Source organism: Miniopterus schreibersii (genome assembly GCF_964146895.1).
Source record: "Miniopterus schreibersii genome assembly, chromosome: 1".
NCBI classification, from domain to species: Eukaryota; Metazoa; Chordata; class Mammalia; order Chiroptera; family Miniopteridae; genus Miniopterus; species Miniopterus schreibersii.
The window spans coordinates 25662304-25687950 of record NC_138101.1 but is presented as its reverse complement, the minus strand read 5'-3'; the positions used below and the strand labels follow the sequence as shown (position 1 = coordinate 25687950).

The 25647-nt window shown below is 35.1% G+C and overlaps 1 protein-coding gene across 2 annotated transcripts in view; it reads left to right on the top strand.

Annotated features, from left to right (window-relative positions):
- The window catches only part of GABRG1 (gamma-aminobutyric acid type A receptor subunit gamma1), a 41974-nt gene extending 38904 nt beyond the window's left edge, over positions 1-3070 (top strand). Inside the window, exon 9 of one of the 2 annotated variants that reach the window (XM_081149347.1) lies at positions 2579-3070. In XM_081149347.1, the coding sequence (XP_081005473.1) occupies positions 2579-2848 (270 nt within the window). In that variant the 3' untranslated portion in view covers positions 2849-3070. The remainder of the gene's footprint in view (positions 1-2578) is intronic. The other variant, XM_081149346.1, reaches the window with a different exon arrangement.
- Positions 3071-25647: the final 22577 nt, after the last annotated feature.

Sequence of the window (25647 nt, the reverse complement as noted above, 5' to 3'; positions counted from 1 at the left end):
GGAAGAGTAAATCCTATTCAAATTTGTAGTTTCTTTTGTATCACTTCAACTAATTAAGTTTTACCTTTTCAGTGCTTGCTATTTGGTGGGGGGCACAGGATCTTTACTTGGAAAGTTACAAGTTGGCTAATATAGTAGCACTTTAGATAAGTAAGGACTGGAATATTTATATTCTTCAGAGTAATCTTTCAGTAGTTTCCAGGGTGACAGGTCTGTCAGTCAAAATATTTATTTTATTGATATTGCATCAGGTCTTTGACTATTTTTCTCAGCACTTATAAAGTCTATTTCCATTCACATTCATTATTCATTAAAGTGTAATTTCTTTCAGTTTCTGAATTTTTGGTGTTTGGGGTCGGACAGCAGGAAACTGGGATATGGTCGATGTAAGGTGTCACTGCCACCGGAGCTCTCCACGGTCTTTGACCACTAGAGATTAGTCCAGTTTTTAAATGATGCATTTGTAGTTTTTCTCTGTTTTTGTGCACTTTGGTGCTTAATCATCCCTTTCATATACAATTGATATCTTCTGACAAGCACACTATATTTCCATTTATTGCAGCTCTGAGTGATATGTAAAATGTGTTTTATACCATATAACCTTGAAATTGCCAAATATCAAACTTGTATTTTAATCACCTTTCACTCTGATTAGCATTTGAACTATGCTATTTAAGTATTAAGTGACAACGAAATGAATACCAATGTCTCAATTTTTTTTTTTTACACAATTTTAGTACTCCACTAAAATTTAGGAGTCTAGTAAAGTATCCCCAAGTGTCAACCTCAAAAGATCTGTCATTAACGTGTAATGATACACTGCCTCTGCTTTTTATGACACATTTTAAGCTCGTGGAATCATGAATTTATTTGTGTTTAGGGCATTTCGCCTTATCTCCAGGCTCCACATTTTGTTTCCAATATGGATATTATGACTTGTCTGATGCGTTTATCTTTTTAAAATATCACAAAATGTGACTATTTGCTTCTTTTTGCATATGCTGAATTTTTAATATTTAGTGGTTTGGATTCTATATTTTTGTTAAAAATAAAATGAATTTAAATACATTTTATACATTTAAATGAATTTAAATGTCCACATTTTAAGAAGTTCTAAGTTTTTGTTTTTAATTTTTCAAATCTTTCCATATACTATTTCATTGTCATGGCTTTGTGATATATTTATTCCACATTTAAGATGAAAACAAATTAGAAAAAATTTAGATCAGGTTAAAAGAGTTTTTAATAATGTCAGCATTATATCTGCTGTTTAGATAATAATATCCCCTGAAAGATGCAGGAGTTCTGCAGAATAAGAGTTACTAAAATTTCAGTCTTCATTCACATTTTAGTTGCTATTTTACTCAAGGGCTTATTAACTTTTTTCTGGTAACATTTTGCATAAGGTCCAGTTTTTGTAGTTATTTTGTTGTTTGTTTGAACACATACTTTATAGCCAATTGTGATATATTCTCTTCAGCAATCAACCAGTAACAATAGCAGCAATAAGTATTACCTATTGGCAGCTGAACGATTACTATGTTTCAAATATTTAGCTTGGTGCTTTATGTACCTCATCTCATTTTATCACCAGACAGATCCATGTGTGGTCATTGTGACTTGTGCCGCAGAAGGCACAGAGGCAGAGCAGAAACATTTCCTGCTCAAGGTCACACAGCTCCTCTGGGCGGAGCGGGAATTTCTAACCAAGCCCGACCGACTCCAAGGCGATTGTTTTACTGTTCCGTAGTATCCTGGGCTAGTTTGATTTTTATATTTTAAAACGTTATTTTTATTATTTAAGTATTATTCAGAACCTGTTATCATAAAAAGTCAAATGATATGTGTCCCAAATAATCCTGATAATAATAGTAGGTATTATTACTGGGCAAGATGAAACACTGATCATTTAACATAAGCTATGGCATATAGTCATCACAGCCGTCACAAAAATTAGGTGCTGGTATAATTTTAGCTTTGAGGATAGCTACATAGGTGGAATGAGACAAATTTTGCACTCCAGTTGTTCTGGAACCTGAGTTTTTAACTTCTGCTCGTTCTTTCCCCCAAATATGGTGCCTTAAGCTCACCCATTACTACAAGCCCATCATACCATTTTTTATTCATTCACAGCTCCTCAAAGCTTGTTTACATGACCGAAATGTCATCTTTGCTATTTTTCTCATTATTACTAAAATAAATAACTTACATAATATAATAGCAAACAGACATTTATGGCATCGTAAATGTTTTAGTGTAAAACACCATGGAAATACACAGTTTATTTTTGTTTTAGCATTAGAATCATTCCTAATATTTTAGTGGATCATCTTTCTGAAGGTACAGCATAGATTTCATTTCTGAGGGGTGTTTCTTCTGCAAGATCTTTAAAATGTAAACTAATATTAAGCTGTGTGTTACAAAGGAAAGTATACTCTAAAAACCCATTAGAACTGAATAGCTGTTTGGTTGTTGGAAGGCAAGGTTATTTTTGCTGCATTGTTGTAGAGTCTGCCTTGAGGGGACACGCTGATCTTTTCTTCATGCTGTTTTCTTTCCCATCTGTTATTTTACGCAGATATCCCCTGCACTCCATGCTGGATCCACTCTGATTCCAATGAACAGCATCTCTGTGCCCCATGGCGAAGATGACTACGGGTACCAGTGCCTGGAGGGCAAAGACTGCGCCAGCTTCTTCTGCTGCTTCGAGGACTGCAGGACGGGCTCGTGGCGCCAGGGCCGCCTGCACATCCGCGTGGCCAAGATCGACTCCTACTCGCGCATCTTCTTCCCCACCGCCTTCGCCCTGTTCAACCTGGTCTACTGGGTTGGCTACCTTTACTTATAATTCTCCCTGCTAAGGAAAACCCTGAGCCCGACTAACCCCAATAGAACCTTCAGGAGCTTGAGGTTTAAATTTAAAATCCAGAGAAACCAATGACTTATTATTGCAACCATTTTAAGACTTTCATAGGTAAGTGAAGTACAAGTTTGCATATTAAGTTACTTAAATGTATGTAAAACAGGTTACTTGAAAATTCAGCCTATTAAAAATACTGTTCTATATTTTTACTTGAATTTTATTTATTTTACTGAAATCGCATTAGGATTTTGAACTAAGTTCCTTGATTCTTATTTTAAAGATAGAATAATTTTAATACATATTTTATTTAAATATAATCTATATATGTGGGAGCCTAAGCTAATATGTAGTAATTTTTTGCCTGGAAAATATCGTTAATTGGATTTTTTCTTACTTTTTACTTGTATGCCCTGTTTGGAATAGAGCATTTTAAAAACATAAAGCCATGATTTCCTGGGATTTATTTTCCAGATATTTTATTCCAAGGAAGAAATTAATTTATTTATAAATTTTTTATTAATTAAAGAAGAACATGCCAATTTTTACATAATTAAAAGGCCAATTTTTATCTCTTTTAGTCAAATCTATTTCCTGACACACTATTAAATAAAACCATGGTTACATTTAGTTTCTTATTTTTATTAAATCTATTGGGGTGATATTGGTTAATAAGATTATATAGGTTTTTTGATGATTTACAAACTAGGATGGAAACCACCAAAGTCATCTTTTTAAAATACAAGGTTAAAAAAAAAAGGAATGTTACATTTAACTATTTTATTCTCTGTTTTGTAGCATTTATGTAGTATAAGGCGTTAACACTGAAATATTTAGCTCTACCAATACTGGAATTAAATGGAGAGCAAATTGTTTTTTTCTGTATGTTCTTCAAAGGTGTTACATTCCCTAAATTAACAAAAACACTGAGGAACTGTGCTTTGTGGTTAAAGAATCATTACCTAGCAAATTGAGCAACAGTTCATATTGAGGGTAGGTCCTAAATATGAACTATTAACATTTTCAGACTAGAAATGCTCTGGAAGCATAGTTTTAAGCATTTGTCACAGACTGCCTTTTCCATCTCCTAAGTTTGGACCCTGCCAGTTTTCTGACTTCTTTACAAATCGTTATAATGTTCTCTGCTAGGAGATGATAACAGGCCCCAGTCACATCAAAGGTGCACTGAGAGGCCCTCTGACGAACGCGAGTGTGGGCTCTAAACTGTTAGAGACAGGAGCAGAGAAGTTTTCACTCTAATTTAAAGCCTGTTGGTTAATAGTTTTCAAAACATGTCTTTTGTTAAGAGGGAGTTAATTTAAGCTTTAATCCTTATATTCTTGTAACTAGTTTGGCATATCAATTGTTTATAAGAAACACATATTCATTATCGCCTAATTTTCTAGAATATTTCCAGAGCTATCTTGGAGGTAAAATTTAAGAATTGTTTTTCCATCGCCAAGAGCAACTATCAGGATGAAGTTTTTTTGATAAAGGCCTATCTTATGTTAAGTGGATGAAGCTTTCACCTGTACATTTGACACTCTAGTTTTTAACACAATAATTCCTTCACATGGTTAGTGAATACCTGAGTGAGTGTCTGTCATGTTTATACTTATGTTTTTAGAATATAGCTGTTTAAAAATCTAAATGTATTTCATTGTGTGCTCCCCAGATAAGTCTGAGTTTTTTACTATGCTTATAAACCTCTAAAAAAAGTAAGCATAAATGAAACAATAATGTCCAGATATCCACCGACACTGCTTTTTTTGAATGGAGAGCCAAAGTAAACTTTGGCCATGTAATATATCCATTTACGGATTAGTCATGCATTCATTTTTATAACATCAAGTATTGGTAGATATTCTTAAGGTGACCATTAATTTAGAGTTAAAATAAAAGTACCCATGAAGAATAAAACATTTCACTACAATGTATTATAGCTATTTCCATAATACATTTTCAAAGGAAATGCAGTTTTAAGCTGTATTCTGCTCATTGTCATGGGGGCAAAGCTAATTCTGGGATTTTTTAAAGTCTATCTGAGCATGACTGTATTTTAAAATACTCAAAAATGTTTAGTATAAATAGCTTTGCTTTTCTCATTGGTGTTCCATTAACCTGACTTTAAATGTTGACAATATTTACAAGGGAAAAATAAAATTGATAAAAATAATAAAAGATGTTTTTCCATATACATTCATTGTATATACCATCAAAACAACAACTTTGTTTTCAGAACCAGTGCTATTTTGAGCGATTTTATTTAAACACATAGACCAGAAACAGAGGTATACAAATATTATTTCCAAAAATAAGAATACAGATGGAAGTGCAGTTTGACTCTGTATAAGAAATCAAGTAGAGCTTACTTTCAAAGGGGTGCAGTTGAATTACTACTCTTCTTTAAAAAACTTTTCCCAACTTGAGAAATATGCTTTCTTCAATCCTTTTTCCGGGGAGTTATATCTTAATTTATTGGATCCTGCAACTTGTGTTTCCTAGCTGCTTTCCATGTTTTTAAAACTAACCTAAGAGATGGATAAAGGATGGTAGGAATAATTGGAGCAGAGGGATAGAGATTCATTTGGAAAATGTGAATTCAGACAAACCATCCTCTAAATAAGTGACCAGGATCTAAAAGGTCTGAGAAGGGATATTACGACTGGTACAACTTTATTTTCTTGGATTTACAATTGCATGGTAATATTTTATTAATCTTCAATTGCACAGATACACTCAGACTCACTTGAAATTAATTCCTAAAATACCAAATTGTTTCTGAAAAAACAAAACAAAAAACAAATGCATAAGATTATCTGGGAATTCAGTAATGGAAGGGGAAAATTGCTCAGTAAATTTATATAAATATAAAGCTTTAATTTGAGTAGGAATTACACAGTTCATTGGGTTTATTTTAAGTTAAAGACATATTTTTCTGAGGAGTTTTTGAAGCTAATGAACCTCTAGGTTAAGGCACAGAAACTTGTGTAAATAAATGGACAATCTCCAGGTTTTCTTTTTTTTAATGGTTTCCTAAATTCTGACATCAGTATATAGTCATAAAATATTCTATATTTTTGCTTAAGAGCAAGGCCAAAACTGAGGGCAGAATGCTCACCAATGATTTAGCATAAAAAAGAATGTTTGCTAGTACTTTCACATCAAGGGGACCATAATTGTAAAAGGTGAAATTGTGTTCCCAGTCAATATGTTGTAACGAGATGCATCTTATACTTTTATTATACAAGAGGAGATTTAATAATCACATAATTAATGAATAAATACATATATAAAATCATCAAAGTTCTATACCAATGACTATTTCCACTCTTGCTACATTTTCTGTAGCAAGATACCACATTTGCAATTATTTCATCGATCATATTGCTGGAGTTGAAGTTATTCAATGATTTATCATTTGTGCCAACCCAAACATTTTGAAAATAATTTCTCACCAAGCTATTTTTCTTTATGTCATCAAATTTATGTCACTCCTCAGTGTCATATCATATGAAGTCCAGACATACTTGGGATTATGTTTTTGTTGGTCATCACTGTTTTTTACTGCTAGGAAGCCCTTGACAGGCCACTAGAAAGTCACAGAAACCCTTACTAACTCTCTATGAAAACAAAACAAAATGAAAAACCTTTCCAAATGGAGTTTCCAAACGCTATTGACCACATAGCCCTAGTAAATATAAAAAAAAGAGGCTCAGTTCTTCCTCTTTTCAGTTTGCATTTTGAAAGTGGCATAAAATATTATGCACTTTTTATGTATAAGGAACATAGATGCAATAAGGAATACATAAAGATGAACTCTCAAGGAACATATATATATATAATCAGATGATTAGTTATACAATTTAAGGGAGAGGGGATACCTCTGGGAAAGTTTCTCAGAGGAAATGTGTTTAGAGGTGGGAGCTTGAGATTCAGTGTGTCAGTAGGTGAAGTTGACAGGGATCACCCTTTCCAGTTGAGTAAACAGCTTGAATAAAGAAACAGAAGCATGGGCTCAAATTAAAAGGTTAAGATTCACATGGAGGCACTCAAAGATGCTGCAAGAAAGATAGTTTGAGCCCTATGGTAGAGAGGCAAGACTGTGACCTTCAGGAGGCCGGGTGGCACTGTCCATTTGCGGGTTCACAAAGGTGCTTGAGCACAGGAGCGCCATCATGAGCTCTGCAGAAGTTTCAACTTGTTAGTGAGTGAGATTTGGAGGAAGCAAAGCCTCACATACTAAAATATTTGAGGTAAGAGAGGAGGAAGGTCAATACTCCAGTGATAGAAGTTCAACGGAGAAGGAGGGAGGATAGCCCCTGAATAAGAGTGTCAGTGACACACATGAGGCCGTGACTAATAGAGAGCATTGAGAGACACGACTGTGAGGGGGAGGAGTCCTGCACTGAATAGTACACATTCGTGTGCAAGTAGACACTAGACCACAACAAGGAAATTCTGTTTATATTGTGATTTTTCTGCCATTACTTTGGACATTTTAAATCAAAGGCTCATTTTTTTCTATTGATCTTTGTTTTTCCCATGTTAGAGATGAAGAAAATAATAATATCTTGAAGTACAAATCATAAGGCAAGTCTGTCTAGGTTATTATTTTTTAAATAATGTTACTTATTAAAAGGGCTTTCTCTTCAAATAACTTTCTTTTCTTTCTTTCTAACTGAGGGGGTGGGGGAATGTATTTGGACAAAGAGGAAAGGAAGGGAACTGTGAAAAGAAATTGGCTGCTGTAGAACCAGATAAACCCAGGAAGTTGATTTCTGACTCTGAAACAATTTCTGAAATATTTGTCTCAAAATAAATGTTTATTGTTGAACAATGAAATTTACCTTGAACCTTTGAGTCTGTAAACAGGTAAGAAGAGCCTGTGTTAACAGCAATGCAGTTAAGCAGAAAGGGCTAATTAACAGACTTGACACATGGTTCACCTAAATGGAAATATTTTGGGTCTTCATAAATCACTGTAATAACAGTTGTTTGTGTTTATTAAGTGTATGTAGGCACTTTGTACAGTAAAATTCTGTGGCTTGTGATTGTAATGGCGACGCTGTGTGCTCCTGCTTCATCATTCTGGGAGTATTTTGTGAGTGTGTGGTGAAGGTATCTCACATTTTTGAAGTGTTCTGTACTTTCATGATTCTAAGTGCAAAATAAACTCTACCTTGTTATGAAATAAAGGATCACACTCTCTTAAATGTGTATTTCAATAGTTTTGTACAGGTAAGTTATTTTATTCTGAGTATGTAATCAAAACTTTAGCATTAAATTTCTGATCAATGTTGTTTCACATTTTCCAATTATGAAAATAAATTTTGAGTGTGTCTTTATTAGAGAGTTCTGAAAATAAGTTGAACTATAAAAGCTTAGGAAAAGATAGTTAATGTTTATGTATGATTTTCACTGCAGAGACTATGAATTTATGGATTATTCTAACAACCTATGATTTTATCCTAACCTGAACTGCCAGATACTCTCCCCTGGTGAGTTGATAAGGGCACTATATATTAGCTGGGATTAATACTCAAGCCATTCCAAATATCCTGCATTATGAAAATATTTTGTTTCATTTGACCAAAATTAATGAACGAAAATTGATAGCCCAAAAATCAGGAAAGTGGGTAACTTCTGCCTCAACCTTTTAGCTCTCCCTTCTCTGCCACCAAAACACAGTACTTAAAAAAAATTGTGATTCTTTAAGTCCAATGTTGTTTTCATAGAAAGCTGAAGAAAATGGGGGAGAAGTTAATGTTTCTTGAGCACCTGCCATATGTCTGGAACTTTAAATGCCTCATATATTAAAATTTTACTTTTCAAATCAAAGGGCTCTATTTAACTGATGGAAAAACCAAGGTTCAGTGTAATAGATACATGTTCCAAGCTCATATACCTGTAACTTGAGATTAAATTTAGGTACCTATGGCTGTAGAGATCATTATCTTTCAATTACAAGAAAGTGCTCTGATGACAAAGTGATTCTTCATATTCCAACTAGAACAGGTTTCCTTCACAAAAGAGAATTTCAGACCTAATTAAATAACCCACTCAATCGTGTTTAAAGCTCAGAAGCACCATAATATTCAGTAAGAGCATAATCTTTATCTCCTCATTTTCAATGTAAACTTAATTTCAGCTGAAACATTTGAAACATGTAAAGTGTTCTAAAAAATTATTCCTGCTATCCAATAAAATATAATACAATATTGACTTTTTAAAATTTATTGGCAGGACATTCGTTAATAAAATTATATGTTTAAAGTGTACAATTCAATGACACATCATCTGTATCTTGCACGGTGTGCCCACCCCCAAAGTCAAATCTTCCGTCACCACATATTTGACCCCCTTTAACCTTTACTTCCCCCTCACCCCCTTCCCTCTGGTAACCATACCCTGTTGTCTGCGTCTATGAGATTTTGTTTGTTTTCTTGTGTATGTGTTTTATACCCCTCGTCTGAGTGAAATCACACTGCCTCACGCCCGAGGAGCGGCTGCGATCAACAGGACAGGTCCTAAGTGCTGGAGAGGCTGTGGGGAAGAGGAGCACCGCGCCCTGCTGCTGGGAGTGTAGCCGGCACAGCCCCTATGCAAACAGCAAACTGCACGGAGGCCCCCCAGAACGAGTAGAGCTACCACATGGCCCAGAAACCCCTCTTCTGGCATCTACCTGAAGAATTTGAAGACATTTATTTGCAAAGAACATGCCCCTGAAGGTTCCCTGCAGCACCATGCATGGTGGCCGAGACATGGAAACGACAGGCGTGTCCTTGTGGATAAAGGGGACGTGGTGCATGTACGCCATGGAACACTCCTCAGGCGTGAGAAAAGAGGCAATACTGCCGTTTTGGATCTTAAAAATATAATGTTAAGTGAAATAAGCCAGACAGAAAAAGTTAAGCATTGAGCTTTTTGAAAGGGAATTGACAAAGGACGCCCACAGCCTTTCCCTGCGCAGGTCCGAGGCTGCGCTGTAAGGGCGAGCTTAGTAGGTGCAACAGAAACCAAGCCTAACCGTCTGCTCTCCGGCACTTTCCAGAAAAAGTTCACCAGCACCTGTATTGAGATCACTTTACTGTGCTATTTAGAAAGACACCACATTTAAAAAACCCATTCTCTCAATTTTTAAAATGTTAATTTTAAAAGAAAAAGATCCTCGTTGAAAAGTTTGATATGAAATAATGCAAGTAATTGCTCGTCACCGTACTTTATAGTCTCAATTCCTCTCAAATAGATATTAATCAACACTATGTTCACTTTTTTAGAATCTGTCAAAAAGTTTTTGTAAATCTATTCTATTAATGAACTCTAAAATTAACACATGCTTTAAGTAAAAAAGTAATAAATGCGAATATTAAAATATGTTTAACATTTCCCCCTTGAGACAGCCTAGAGTCTGTTTTCTTATTAAACTTGTTTGTTTCAATATAAAACATTGCTTTTAACATTTTTCACTGTATTAGAGCCCAAGCAAGGCTTTCTGAATAATTTCATTGGAATAAATATTTAATCTACCCTGCACATTATTCGCGTACATTCCCTCTGCATCTCAGAATGTGCACTTTAATTTTTAAAATTTACATTTCAAATAGTCACAAAAAGTAGTTTGTTAAAAATGTCACACTCTGAATAAAACAGGAAAGCTTCTTTAAGACAATACTACGCAATAGGTAACCTTTGTAGTGACACACTCAGCATTCACAATAAGATCTCTGAGTACTGATTCACGTACACTACTACAATTTTCTTATATTCATCCTAAGATGTAGATTTTTAATTTTTGATTTCTTTTAGCTTTTACCCTTCAAATTACTGTGCTAAGATTTTAATTCTTTGTGTTGACTTGTCCTTTTAGAAGATGAGTGATAAAATATTCTGAAACAATGCAAGCCTCACTTTGCATTAATATTAATAATTAATATTAGCATGTTGCTTAACTATACAGCGTCTTTGTAGTTGTAATCTCAGCTGAGAAGCACAAAGCTTATGGCATGGGAGTGACCAACAGTAAGTGACTCCAACTGACAAATAAGACAGGGAGCCACAGAGCATGGATGGTTTATACCACGTACCACATCCCAAGTTCAAGCCTTGTGCTCCTAACTTTGTGTTTACAACATAACTCTGGGCTTTAAGGCATATTATAAAATTTTTTGAATAATTTTTACTGCGCAACTAATCCCTCCCACCTTCCCTGACCTCATCTCCTCAAGGGTGAGGAACGAAGGTAAGAAAACATATTCTCACCATAAAGTGTTTCTGATGATTGTCAGTCATGGTCCTGGAGGCTAATGAGATCCTCAAATTGTGAAACTGGAGGGGTGTTTAATTGAAGGACAGTTCTCAAAAGCGTGGGAAAGAGTTAGCAAAGCCCCCAAGTATCTTCCAGGATCCTGAAACTAATTCCAGAAGTGGGAGCTAATGGCAGAGGGCCAAATGAGGAGGGAGGGGGTGCAGGAAGCTGTAAGAAAAACAAGATGTGGCTGAAAGGAAACTTGGCTGGCACTGTGACCTTCAGCGGAAGGACAAACATAACTTGTGGCAACTCTGCCGGGGGCAACCTGTGGAATAAATACCTCAGTGGCATGGCTCCCCTTCTTTCCACTGACATTTCTGCTAGTGTTCTCCACTGGCAAACACTACCTGGAAGCCGTGGGGCAAGGGGGCATTTGATCTAATTCAGACAGGCCAGTTTTCTGGGACACAGAGCTGAGAGGAGAAGGGTGGTGAGATTTGGAAGGAAACATAAAAAACCCAGGAAAAATGTTTGAGGACACTACCAGGAGATTCAGAATTGATTAAATTTAATGCACTTTATGGTCCCATATTTATATCTTCCCTAATGGAAAACAAGAGAGGAAGCCCCCGGCAAGCCTGAGCTCTGTGCCTTTCATTGCAAGGGTAATAGCTCTGGCTGGGCCAGGAAGCCTTGGCAAGTGTGATTTATGCAACAAAGAATAGCTCCATTTTTCCTGATACTGGCAGGTAAAATTTTGGCACATTGGTGCAGTAAATGTCTAGGTATATGTTTGTTCTAAGAGCCAAAGGCTAATTTACCAGAATTTTTTTTTTTTTAAATATATCTTTATTGATTTCAGAGAGAGGAAAGGAGAGGAAGAGAGATAGAAACATCAATGATGAGAGAGTCATTGATCGAGCCCACAACCCGGGCATGTGCCCTGACCGGGAATCGAACCCCGATCGCCTGGATCCTAGGTTGATGGTCAACCGCTGAGCCACACCTGGCCGGGCAATTTACCAGAATTTTTTAAAATTGACAATTGTTGCCATAATACCGGTTAGTACAATTGTTAATTTTCTTTGCCTCTATAGTACACCTTTTTTCCTTGACAGTTTAATGGAGGAAGAGACTCTTGACCAAGAAATATAAAATCTGGGCCTCCAGATCTTCCTTTCTTGCTAGGATTATAACAATATGACATAGTTTCTGACTTCAATAATTGTTACAAGCGAGAGTAAAATAGTGTATACTGAGTTTTTACCATATGCTCAGAATTATTTTTAAAAAGTCAATCAAGAATTAGGGTGAAACTTTAAAATGTAGTATTGAGTGGTCTGCGGTTGAATATCTGTGGTGTGACATGAGCACATCATAGTTCAGTTCTAATTTAATCACCTTCAACAGAAAACTGTAATACTGCAGGAAATTTTAGGTGACACATTGAACTAACTATAGTGGAACTAAGAGCCATGTTTTTCTATGAGGACTTGTGAGAAGAAATGGCTTCTGAGAATGAAAAAATGAGTGGGCAATAAAAAATAAGATGAAAATAAGAAAAAGTAATTATAGCAAGTGCATAATATGTAGTTGGCACATTATGCACTTCTAAGAGTTCTGAGAGTTCTAATTATAATAACTAGCTTAATCCTTAGAGCATTCCTAAGTATTAGCTATTTTTATTAGCCTCAATTTAATCAAGAGAAACTGAGGCACAGACTAGTTGAGATACTTGCCCAAGGACACAGGGAAAGTGAGTGCCACAACTGGATTGACCCCAGGCATGCCAGCCCGAGAGCTTGTTCTCTGGATCACTCTGCAAAACTGCCTTTCCAGGAGCCCAGGAGCCCCATACACAGCCCACACCCTAAAGTATAACTATGAACGTATTTTTTAGCATCACTGACGTGAGAGGATAGAGTCAGCAGAACGTGCATGTCCACAATGGGATTAAAACATAAGATTTTGTTATGGGTCTGACAAATTGGAGGGAATGATTTATGTTAATCCGGATAACTGGACAGTCAGTGGCCACAGCTTAGTCACCTTAGCTTGAGACCGCAGGAATGAAAGCGGTGAAAAGAGAAACCTCCAGATGGAGTCTACAGATTTAAGGCTTTAAATTCTTTTGTTAATTAAAATCGCTTCTACCATGATTTGGCATTCCTATATATATCCTGAAGTTTGAAAGCAGGAGGGATATTTGCACACCCACATGCATTGCAGCACTGTTCACGCCGCCAAGCAGCGAAGCATCCCCACGGTCGCTGACGGAGGAATGGCTTAAGAAAACGTGGCCTATACGTGCAATGGAATAGTATTCTGTTTTCAAAAAGAAGGCAATTCTGTCACATGCTACAACATGGATGAAACTTGAGGACAATATGCTAAGTCAAATAACTCAGTCTTAAAAAGACAAATGCTGTAGGTTCCACTTATACGAGGTACTGAGTGTAGTCAAACTGATAGAAACAGAAAGAGAATGTTAGTGCCAAGGGCTGGGGAAAGAGGAAAACAGGGAGCTGTCTAATGGCTTGGTTGCTCTCAGGAACCAAGGACGAAAAAGCTCTAGTGGTCTATTGCACTATAATGTAAATATAGTTACCACAGCTTAACTGTACATGTAAAAGTGAAGAACATGGTACATTTTATGTGATTTGTTTTTTAAATCTATATCATATATCTATATCTCTCTATCTCTATCTCTATCTATATCCATATCTATATATCTATCTATATCTATATATCATCTATATCTATATACAGTTGATCCTTGAACAACATGAGTTTGAACTGCACAGGTTCACTTATATGCAATTTTTAAAAAATAAATATACAGTTAGCTCTCTCTATTCCCAGGTTTCCCATCTGTAGATTCAACCAACCACAGATTGAAACAGTACTTTCAATGTGTGGCTGGAAATTTGATGATTCAGAGGGTGAATAGTAGGCATTGTTTTATGCCATTTTATATGAGGGACCTGAGCATCTGCAGGTTTGGGTGTCTGTGGGGGTCCTGGAAGCAATACCCCATGGATTCTGAAGGAAGACTGAACTTGGGGGAAGTCAAATTTATATACAGATTTTCGACTGTGGTGGTTGGTGCCTCTAGCCCTTGTGTTGCTCAAGGCTCTCTGTAATTACTTCCACAATCTTCTTTGCAGAGTGGGTATAGAAGGGTGGCATGAAGACAGGCATTTTATTTAGGAAGATTACAAGCTTTGTATAGCAAAAATAAGAAAAAGTTTTGAAATTATGCAGAGTTGAAATCAAATCCTAGCTCTCCCTTATTTGGGGGTGGCTGTAGATAAATTGCTTAAATTTATAAACCCAGGTGTTTTTTAATCTAAAACTTGGAGCTAACTTATACTTCAAAATATTTAACACAGGTAACTTTTATGAAAATGTTTAGGATCTTGCAGATCTTCTAAAACTGTTTATATCTGCCTGTGATATTTATGTGAGGGGAGAGGCTTATGAAAGGGAGATTTCTTGAAATAACGACTTTCTGACCCAGGGCTAAAATAAAAGCAGCATGGTAGAGCAGTTGGAAATGTGACTCTGAATTCAGATGCCCAGTTTTTTGCTGAGCTCCATTGGGAAATCTCCTTAACCCTCCCCAAGCTATATTTATCTCAACTGTAAAATATGGATGACAGTAAGTGCACTGACTGTAGGATGTTCAGCAGACACTGAAGTGGTGCTTAAAAATATATATATATTTGCAATCCCTCTCTTCCCCCTGGCCTTTCTCTACTATACAAGCAAAAGAAAATAAGTATTTGTCTTCCAAATCTTTCTTATAACTTAAGGGTGACCGTGTAATACAATTCTCATTAATTAGCTGTAAGAAAGTGCCTGAGTGTTCTCTCTTTCTTCTTAAGAAATATACTAGGCTGGTGTGTGCGGTAGGCCTTTAGGCCTGTCAGCTTTTGGCCTTCCCCCTCTTTCTGGAATTCAGATACCAGACCTGGAGGTGAACAAGTCAATGTATAGAAAGAACAGAGATCATTATACCACTGCCAAGTTCCCAGATAAGCCTTAGACCCAACATTCTGTGTATTTATGGATTAAAGACAACACTCTTCTTTAAGACGCCGCACAGGCTCATTGCAGGCATTAAAAGAAGCAAAGGGAGGAAAGCAATTATGACAGTGACTTCTCTGCAGCAAATTATTACTGACAGACACATATGCCTAGTTGGATGTGAATCTGATGACCCTTCTGTTTCATATTTTATGGTGGTGAGCATACGGTGGGAGAAGAATGCATTGGTATCAATCTACATGGAAGCTGTAATTCAATATTTGTATCACTTTTGTAACCTTTGCCAATAATACATAATTATGAGGTGGCAATGTTACTACGTTTCCTCGGTTTTTACAGAGCTAGTGTTCAATATGGCCTGAAGGATTAGTTGAACAGTGAAGAAAGCAGACATTCAAGAATCCAGAGTTCGCAAAAAATTACTTCTGCTATAGATCTTACTGTTGCGTTTAAAAATATTGGATGTGCATCTGCTTTGAACTATTTTGATGAGCGTAAAATGTCTTGGGGGGAGTAAAATGTGTGTAGTATACGCTCGAGACTTTTCATCGATTAGCTTATTGAGCCGTGTTGACTGCCTAGTGTAAAGCTGATTCGTTTTGTGATCCATCATAGGAAAAGCTAATAAGTTGAAATGTTTTTTCAACAATTCTGGAAAAATGTGTGTTTCCTAATGGTCTTTAAATGGTGTAGTTTTCAACCATGACCTGCTTTCCTTAAACTATCCAGATGAAAATTAAAATAACATTTAAAGTGATACACTTCAATGAAGTAAAGATGTGACTGGCTCTTTGAAAGAAAGTATATGAATCAAATCATAATTCCAGAGTTTTATTATTTATTGAACCAGTTGCACAGTAGATTGTGTTTTCCAGAAAAGTGTGTGTTTTCCCAGCACATGTGTTATTTTTACAATGTGATTTTGACTGTCTTTCAATTCAGAAGTAGCACACACTTTATTCCTTTGGAATCTGGGAAGGCTTGTGACTCCAGTGAAGGTAATGAGAGCAATCCCATGTCAGGGCACATCAAGGATCACAACCTTTGGGTGTTTCTGTGGGGCATTTGGTCCTGCAGCCTAGCCTGTATGCTGTGAAGAAGCCCGTGCAGAGAAGTCACATGGAGAAATAATATGCAGGTGTCCTAGCTTTGAGGTCAGCCAAGGCCCGAGCTGACAAGCGCTACTGAACTACTCACCTGTGTGTGGAGAGGAGCCCAGAAACTGTCGGTCCTCAGGCACTGGATCACTTCTGGCCTGCTAATGTTCCCCGAGGCCCCAGACATCGTGGAATTAAGACAAACCGTTCCCGTTGTGCCATAGTTGTCTCGGTGTTCTGGGAAAACACACATCTCCTACATACCTGTTGTTCTGCCTTGAGGCTCTATTTCTCTTCAGCTCCACTGTGAGCAAGAGAAAGCCATCTTCATTATTTCTCCTGAACTCCTAAGTTTAATCTACACTCTTTTTTCACCTCTACCCTTGTTCACCACAATCCGTTCTCCACACAGCAGTTTGGGGTTTGGTGGCCTGCTTGTTAATTTAAGTGAGTTGAGTTACTAATTTCCTAGAGAGTCCTGCAGTGTCCGGCCTTGCCAACATCGAGAAGTTTGTCTAGTGCCACTTCAGAGACCTTGGGGTGTTCACAACTAAGGACCTTGGCATAGTTTATTGTTTCTGCTTAGACTGCTCTTTCCTCCACTATGTGCTTTGTTGGTCTTTCCTTTCTATGTTTTAGACCTAAGCTTAATTGTAACCTAAGGAGGCATCCTCTGACTGCTCTGTAAATGGGGCGCCTCCACAATTATTCTCTGCTCTCCATATCTGACCGATCTCAGCCCCATTTATTCACTTTGTAGCATTTATTATAAGCAGTAACTTCTACAAATATATGTACACATATTGATTGCTTGAATGATTGATCAGCTGTCATCTTCGCTGTGTACCTCAGAAAGTCAGGGACCAAAATAGCTACCACATAAGAGGAAATTAATATATATCATTTAAAAAAAATTATTGAAACAATGGTTTAAAAGATACAAAAAGTCACAATTATACCATAATTACAATACAACAAATATATAAATATTTATTCTAAAACAAGGGACACAATGTATATTTAATCAGACAAATGAGCAGTATTTAATGTTATCATTATCAACTAGAAAAATGATAATGGGATGAATTAAAATTCAATCAAATAATACAACAGATGCAAAAAGAAAGAGAAATGAAAAACAGTATACAGAAGTATGTAAACCCATAGACATGACCTGAGTTGAATTGATAAGCACAGGCAAACAATTAAAAAGTAAAAGAGAAAAATCGCTGGTTAAACAAGTGAGAGTGGAACAAGGTAACTCAAAAAACTAACGGTGACGACATAAGGAAGATAAAATATGAATCAGAGAAAGACCTGAAACACCTGAGAACGCGTTGTACACACACAGTAGCAGCAGGGCAACGCGGAGCATCCAACATCGACAGGAAGTTTTATCTATTATAACAAGAATCTTAATCTAGGGAAAAGACACTGAACCAGAGAAATCTGAAAAGGAATTCTTTTACATCCCAAGGAAGAAACTAGAAATAAGATTTGAAAACTTCTCCATTTGCCTCTTCCAAAAAATTTATTTCAAAATCTGAAAACCCAAACCAAACAAGGAGCTCTAAGAACGGCAGACCTGTTTTGCGGGCCAGGCCATGCATTTAATGACGCGGGTAACACATCTTACAAAAAATTCTGGCCCACGGGCCTCCGCAATCACGGCCGACAGAATATTGCGGGCTGCTTAGTGCGGAGATCTTTTGAAATGATAATGCGGGAGGGTTGTGATCAGCAATACTTCACAGAGATCACAAAGCTGTAGCTTCGCAGAGCTTTTTCCCCGAGCTCGATTTCCATTTCCACGGGCTGAAAGTGTGACAAATCATGCATATGACGATTTCCAACAGTATTGTTAGCTCAAGAACTTTTAGTAATAGATGTGCTCACATATAAATACACTTTTAATATTTCAAGGAATAAAATAGCTTGAGAAAAGAATTTGTAAATTATTTCTTTTAGGCAATTTTAACATCACTGAAGAAATTTCAAACCAAGTAAAGTAATGAATGTACTAATGTAATGAATGTGTTTATTTCATAAATAGCATTTTTGCAACTTATAAAAATGAATTTCCAGTTGGATATTCTAATCTTATACAATCATTCTTTATAATCTTATTTTTCACAAGAAAATTTCCTGGAGTGCATTGTATTCAGAGTCAGCTTAAAAAGCATATGAAATCATTTTTGGTTGCTTCAGTTCTACTATTTGAAAAATTTCTGGCTAGGGACAGGGTCAAAGTTAGGAAATGGAGCCATGTCAGGGAATAAAATTCATTGTCAACCTGCACTTAAAAATTGACAATGCTTGATACATTATTTTGTTTTAACTCCCCCAGTCTCCTTATGAGGTAGCTATTTTAAAATAAGGTGCTAATGGCTTGGGTAGGAGAGGTATTTCTTCAGGACACGCTGGTGGTAAATGTCAGAGTAAGACTTGAACTCAGATCAGGCTGACTAATTATAGTGCATGTGTGTTTCCTTCTTTTGTGGTTTGATATGAAGAAGGATAGGACAAATGTGGTTACCTCTATAAAAAGAAAATAAGTGGGCAATCAAGTCACAGCAACACTAGGACAGGTGGCTCTCAATGTGAAATATTATAAACATCGTGGATATTTTTTCCAGATGATATTGTTTTAAAACAATATCTTCTTTCTAAATTATTGAAATATCACGAACTAAACATGCTCTCATTTCAAAAGTAAATTAACAAAGTAGTAAATTGAAGCTAAATTGTCCTCAGGATGGAAGAGAGTAGTAACTAATAAAATAAGACTAAAAAAGCAGGTGCTCTCCCTCCCGGGAGCACGCAGGGGCCTTTCCTCTCCCTCTCCCCCACTGCCCCCTCTTCTTCCTGCCAGGCACATTAAAAAATTTAAAAATAAATAAAAAGTAAGATTAAAAAAACAAGTAACAACAAACTTAAAATTTTCTGATAAACTAAAAAAATAGAAATAACAGAGTGCTTGAGGAATCTTGCTTTTGTTTTAACTTCTATTGAAACTGATTGCAATCTAACTATGATTTCTTTGGCAATGGCTTTTAGTGGTCACAAGTCGCCAAAAACATGCAAGCAAGCAACACACACACCCATTGGACTCAGCTTTTCTCCTTTTGCTTCCATCAAGTTTTCCACTGATTATTTTTAATTTTCAGTTTTTCTCGACATAAATTTTTAAACAATTAAAGTAATGTAAAGTACTGTACATTAGATGGCCACTAATAAAATATGTAAACAAAACAACTATAAAAAAGAAAAAATATAACGTGTGTAGATAAAATAGTCTATTTTATACTTTGATGTTAACAGCAGTTTGCTGAAATGATACAGAAAATGATTCAGAAAAGAAAAGTGGAAAAGAACATATGGTGCATTGGATTCATCAAGAAAAGAGTTAATGACTGAAGATTAGAGACAGAAATGGAGAAAAAGTTACCCAGCTTAGATAACTGGTCAAAATGTTGCTAAGAATTCTTTCTGTCACACAGCTAAATTCAAAATAGTTTTGGGAAAAAAGAAAACAATCAGCATTACATTCAGATTTTATTAAATTTTTCTATAAAAGCTTTTTCTTTTATATTTGTGTAGGTTATACATTACAATTATTGTTCATTTACAAAGTATTAAGTTTCATTTGCAAATTATTAAGCCACAGGTAATGCAGAAAAACAACAACACTCTTTAAAAGATTATTATTGCCTAAGTGTATTCTTATTATGTTGTTTGTGGAATGGTGATTTTTCTAACCCCATCATTCTTTTGACAGTTATTAGTTAGCATTCTCCTGTAAGGAAGAGCTTTCCCCATCTTTGAATTTATTCATTTGCTGGGGTTTTTTCCAGTAAATATGTGACTAGTAAATTATTTTATTGCACTTGGCACACACTTCCAAGATGAGTTTTCTTACACATATTTGAGACATACTTCCAAGATGACATTTTCCTTATTTATTTATATGATTGTCGCCCTAATAACTTCAAAACTTATGGATTTAGGAATTACTTCTTAATGTCAGTATATATCACACAATCTAATGCAAGATATGCTCAATAAGTACTTGTTGAATCAATAACAAAACTTACATGATATTTTAACCTGTGGTTTGTCCCTTCAACTCCTACAAATAGGAGAGGAGAGGCACCCGGGCTAGCATAAAGCAAGACACATATATTGAATGTCAGAATACCCCATGGTTCCAGCTTTACTATTTATGAGCAGTTATCAAAAACAAATCAGGTTACTTTTCTTAACTTCAACTTCCTGACCAACAAAATGAGTAGAAAATAAATAAACAAATAAATAAAGTTTAAAATTAAGATATTTACATGGAATCCATGGTGATTGATGAAAATGAATACAAATTGTTTTTAAATCAGTGAAAGATATTTTGTTATTATCTTTAATTTTTAAAAATATACAAGTTAAAAATGAGATCTGAATTTTTCCTGTAGCATTGACTTAATTTTATTTCAAATTTTTTTTAGTAATTTAAATGGTTATGAATTATTCTTTAATTTGAAAATATTGTTGAAGTTTATGAATTATTATTTTGGCTTTTTATTTTATAAATAGCATATTCTCAATATGTAAAACATAAAACATTTAGAAAAATATAAATAATATGCACATTTTTATTTCTTTATCTATAATAACTTTTAATTATATTTTGATGTATTTTTTTTAGCCTTTTATCTATGTGTACTTTATTTGCTTGTTTTACATAACTGTGATCATGTCACATAATCTATATTGAATTCTTTTTTAATTTAAAAATTTAGCATAAGCATAGTTTGTTATATTTCACAAAATATATTTTGATAATTGAAATTAAGTTAACATATTTAACAGTTTCTTTTCTATTTTTGTATTCTTCCCAAAAAATTACAATTTTTGGTCGTATTGTACTATTATTTTGCCTAAAGCTTTTTAACCTAAAGTTTTTTAACCTAACAGCAAAATTACAAAATATCATTTTTAGGTCAAATAATAAAAACATTTTAACACTCACTATAGATATTGCCAAATCCATTTTCAAAATTGTTATACAAATTTACACTACCACTAACATTTTGCAAAAATGTCATTTAAGTACACATTTCTGGCATAATATTCTCATATTTCCACATATCTATGCAAACTTAAAAGAGTAAAATTATTTTTTCAATTTTTTAATATATATTTTGTTGTTTCCCAATGAAGTTTACCTTTTCCTATAAGTAATATACCCTTTTTAAATGATCTGTTTATGTGTTTTTTCTATTGACCTAGTTTAATTCTTTTTAACATATTTTTGGAGAAATCAGTATAACCAAATGTCATACTTATTGCAAATATTTATCTTATTTTGTTTTCTTTATATTGACTTTTAATATTAAGAATATTTTGACTGTTTATTGCATGCTATCGCTCCTCCATGTGCTTTACCTATATTAACACACTTAATCCTCATAAACACCCACCCAGTCGGGTACTGTTACTATCTGTGTTTACGTACTGGAATCTAACGCCCAGGGAAGTTAAATCATGTTCAGCGGCAGTTAAAGTTCTAACCCAGATGATGTGACTTCAGAGCCTATGCAATCTGGCAGTATGTCATGCTGTCCCAAGACCCAAATTAATCATAACATGTAATTATTTTTAAAGATATATGCTTTGTTTTACAAGTTGTTAACATTCTTGGTGTTACTAAAAAACATTAAAATTTTTTTAAAGTAGTGAACTGCATTGTTCCACCAATTTAGATTGTTGTATATTATTAGTATATAAGGTAAAATGTATTTAAGTTCCCAATTCAGAGCCCTCTCTATTAGTCTCAATATGCAATCGCTAAGAATTTGTATGTATGCAATGATTTAAAAGATTATAGAAAAGCAAAAATCTTATGTTAAATACTGGGGATAGGAGCAAAATAATCTCTTCTAAATTCATCCCACACTCCAACTAGATATGCAGATCTTGCTTCAATAAAGTGAAACTAAAACCTTTCAAAATAACCTGTTGAATTCTCATTTGACTTTTATTCTCCTGGGAATAGAAATCAAAATGATCAACTATGTATTTTTGTAATATCATTATTTATAAAACTGGGTGTATTTTTTCATAGAGATTCTCTGACTTCCCATGAGTGGCCTGAGAAATAATTTTCAATATTGAGATAACAAGTACTAGGTAAACAGCAAACAGTATGATTTATTTGATAATATGGTGGCAGAATAATTTACAATGCACATTAAATAAAATCAGGGGGGTGAATAAAACAAACTTTCCAGCTTGAATTTTTGTACAGGAAACAAGGCTATATAACTAATATCAGAATAAAAGATACCACCTACAGCTGTCTAAGTCAAAGAAAAACAAACACTAAAGCAAAATCTATCCTGATTACTAAAAATGCTGACCTTAGATTTGAATTAAAAGGGCAAACTGCATTAACCCATCCAACATGGGAGATGATGTGTCTCGCTATTTTCCTCCATAGCATGATGCGATGGGCACTGTGTTTCACAACCAGCAGTAATCTCCACCACAGGACATGCCAGAAGGAGATCTTGCTATGAAATGTCAACTCTAAAGCCCTAATTAGTGCCTTCCCAGATAAAGTGAACTATTTAGATCAGCCATCTTCAAGAAAATCCCACAGGAAGCTGAAAATATTGTCTATTATTAATAATGTAATTCCCGAATGAATACAGTTACCATTACATTACATTCTTTTGCTCTCATATTTTAATATAAAGCTATGCTGAATATTTTATTTTATGTAATATAGCAACATAATATATATTGATAATCATATATAACATGTGTTGAGCACTTAATATATGTCAAATTTAATTCTTGAAGCAACCCATCATGGTTGGTGGTGCTACTCTCTACTGTGAGAGAAATTACAATATGCTTATAACACTTTCTGTTGATCTTAAGATATAATATTTAAATATTAAAACTTATTACTACTATATTTTCATCATTGCTATCATTCCACAATCAGTAACTGGTAATGTATATTAAAGAAACATGTGGTAAATTTAATTACCAAGTCAGACTTATGCAGTGAGGAAATTTCAAAACCATTTAAAAATTTTTTTAATAAATGTATAGGAAGAGTAAGAGAAGATAAAGATATTGTTAATATTGACATATTGAACACAGTACAAAACAAAATTTTATTACTATATATTATTGAAGTGGCTTAATGGGAATAATCTCTGAGGTTTTTTCTCCTTCAGATACTGGGGACAGGGGTTCCTGTCATTAGAGAAAAAAAGCTGCTTGTTAGAATTACAGATCAAGACATAAATATATTCCTTGGCATATGTTCTCTTTTAATTAACAGCAAAAGTTCTTTTGGGGTTGCTCCTCTTTGATAACTGAAAAGAAAACTTTAGCAAGCACATTTACACAATTTGTCCCGTTAGCATGCAGGGGCCCAATCACAAATCAGGATGGGAACCAGGCCAGCAGGACGCGGAAAGTGGCTTGGGAATGGACATGGCCAAGACCTGAGAAGCTGACGGGACAAGGAACCAAAGCATTGCGCCCACAGGTGCGAAAAAAGGTTTGGTCTGATTTACATCCGCTGAGTATCTAAGGGCACTGGTCTGGGAGGTGGCACCCACCATGGGAGTCTCTAAGTACAAGCGAGGGATGGCAAGATTGAGTCCCACTGAAGTCATAGTGAGTAGGGTCTCCTCAACCATGGGGAAGAAGTTGATGAGGGTTTAACAGGCTGTTGTACCTTCTAAAAAGTTCAGGATGAAATCAGTGCAAAATCAAAATGCTCCTGCAGAACTCTTGCTACACTGACTTCGCACGCATTGGAGGGAGGAGGGCATGGGGAGAGACTCAGTTCAGGCCTGGGGCCTCACTTAATTCATTGTAGACAATGGCCTTAAAACAGAAAACAAAATGCTGACTCTATCCATTGCACCCAACAGGCTTCTAATATGCTACTAGGGTCATTTTCATGGGCCTGGGGACAGAAAGGGAAAGCATCTGCATCTGTCAGGCTTCATTAATTGGGCAACTCAGCGCAGGCATGGAAAGAAAGAGATCATCAATCATTATGATTCTATTTACTATTTGTGAAGTACTCACTATGAGATAATAGGATCTTAAATATGCAAGTAAAATTCACCGGTGAGGGAGGAGTGATATATCTGCTCATAATATCTGTTGATTCACTCAACAGACACTGAGAATCTGCTAAGTGTCAGGCATGTTTATAGGTGTTAGGGTTAAAGCTGTTAAAAAATAGTAGATGTTTACACTCTAGCAGGGCAAACTCAATTTCCCTTTCCCTTTCTACAAACCAGAAAATAATTTATTTTGCAATCAGAAGTTTAGTGTGTATACATTGTTGTGGTGAGATTGAGGAACATGGAATTTTGATGGAGTCTCTTTATACGATTTCCTATCAGGTTTTAAGATATCATTTTCTGTATACATAATCTAATATGAATTTTGCTGTTAAGGATTTGTGCAAAAATTGTATTCCAACTAACTGTGCCAAGCTGTCCTGAAACAGCCTGAATACAGTTGAAATTAAAACAGCATATAAAACTAAACAGATTAGTTTTGTTTAGTTCTCAACAGAGGATAGTTTAGGATATCATGCTCTTCCACTCAGGAGACTCTCATCAATTTTTAAAGTCCTCTCTTATATTTTATATTATATTTTATTTATTCCCTACATTTTATTTTACACCTTCCTTGCTAGTAAAAAGATTCTTACTTTCATATATCATCAGAGAGATACATAGATCTTTAAAAATATATACAGTATTTGGGGTGTGTGCATATGTTTTAAATGCATTTAAAATAAATAATAAACATTTCTAAGAATTATTCAGCTTTTAATATGAGCCAACCACGCTTAAAAGAGTTTTTCATATATTAACTCATTTAATTCTTAAAACAATTTTATGATGTTATTTTCTCCACTTACAAATGAGGATACTGAGGCACAGAGAGGTTATGTGGTTCTTCCAAGGTCACACAGCTAGCAGGAAGTCTAACTCAAATACAGTCTAGCTCTAGAATCTATAAGTTTTAACCTGTGCCTATGTATGCTGCTTTTATCTACATTGCACTGTGCAGCAGATTGATTTCCATATTAACCTTTCACTTGACACTATATTTTAAAGATTTGTCCACATTAGTGTATACATGCTATTTATTCATTGTTTCAAACTTTTACTGCTGCATACCATTCTATGATATATATTAACTACATATTATTTAACTGTTCTCATTAGAAACACCTAGAATATTTCCAACTCTCTGCTTCTACAAACAACACTGCCATGAACATTCCGCAAAATTCTATTTTGAGCCTGTTTGTATGTTTGGATGTGGAGTGGATTTGTTGGGCCATG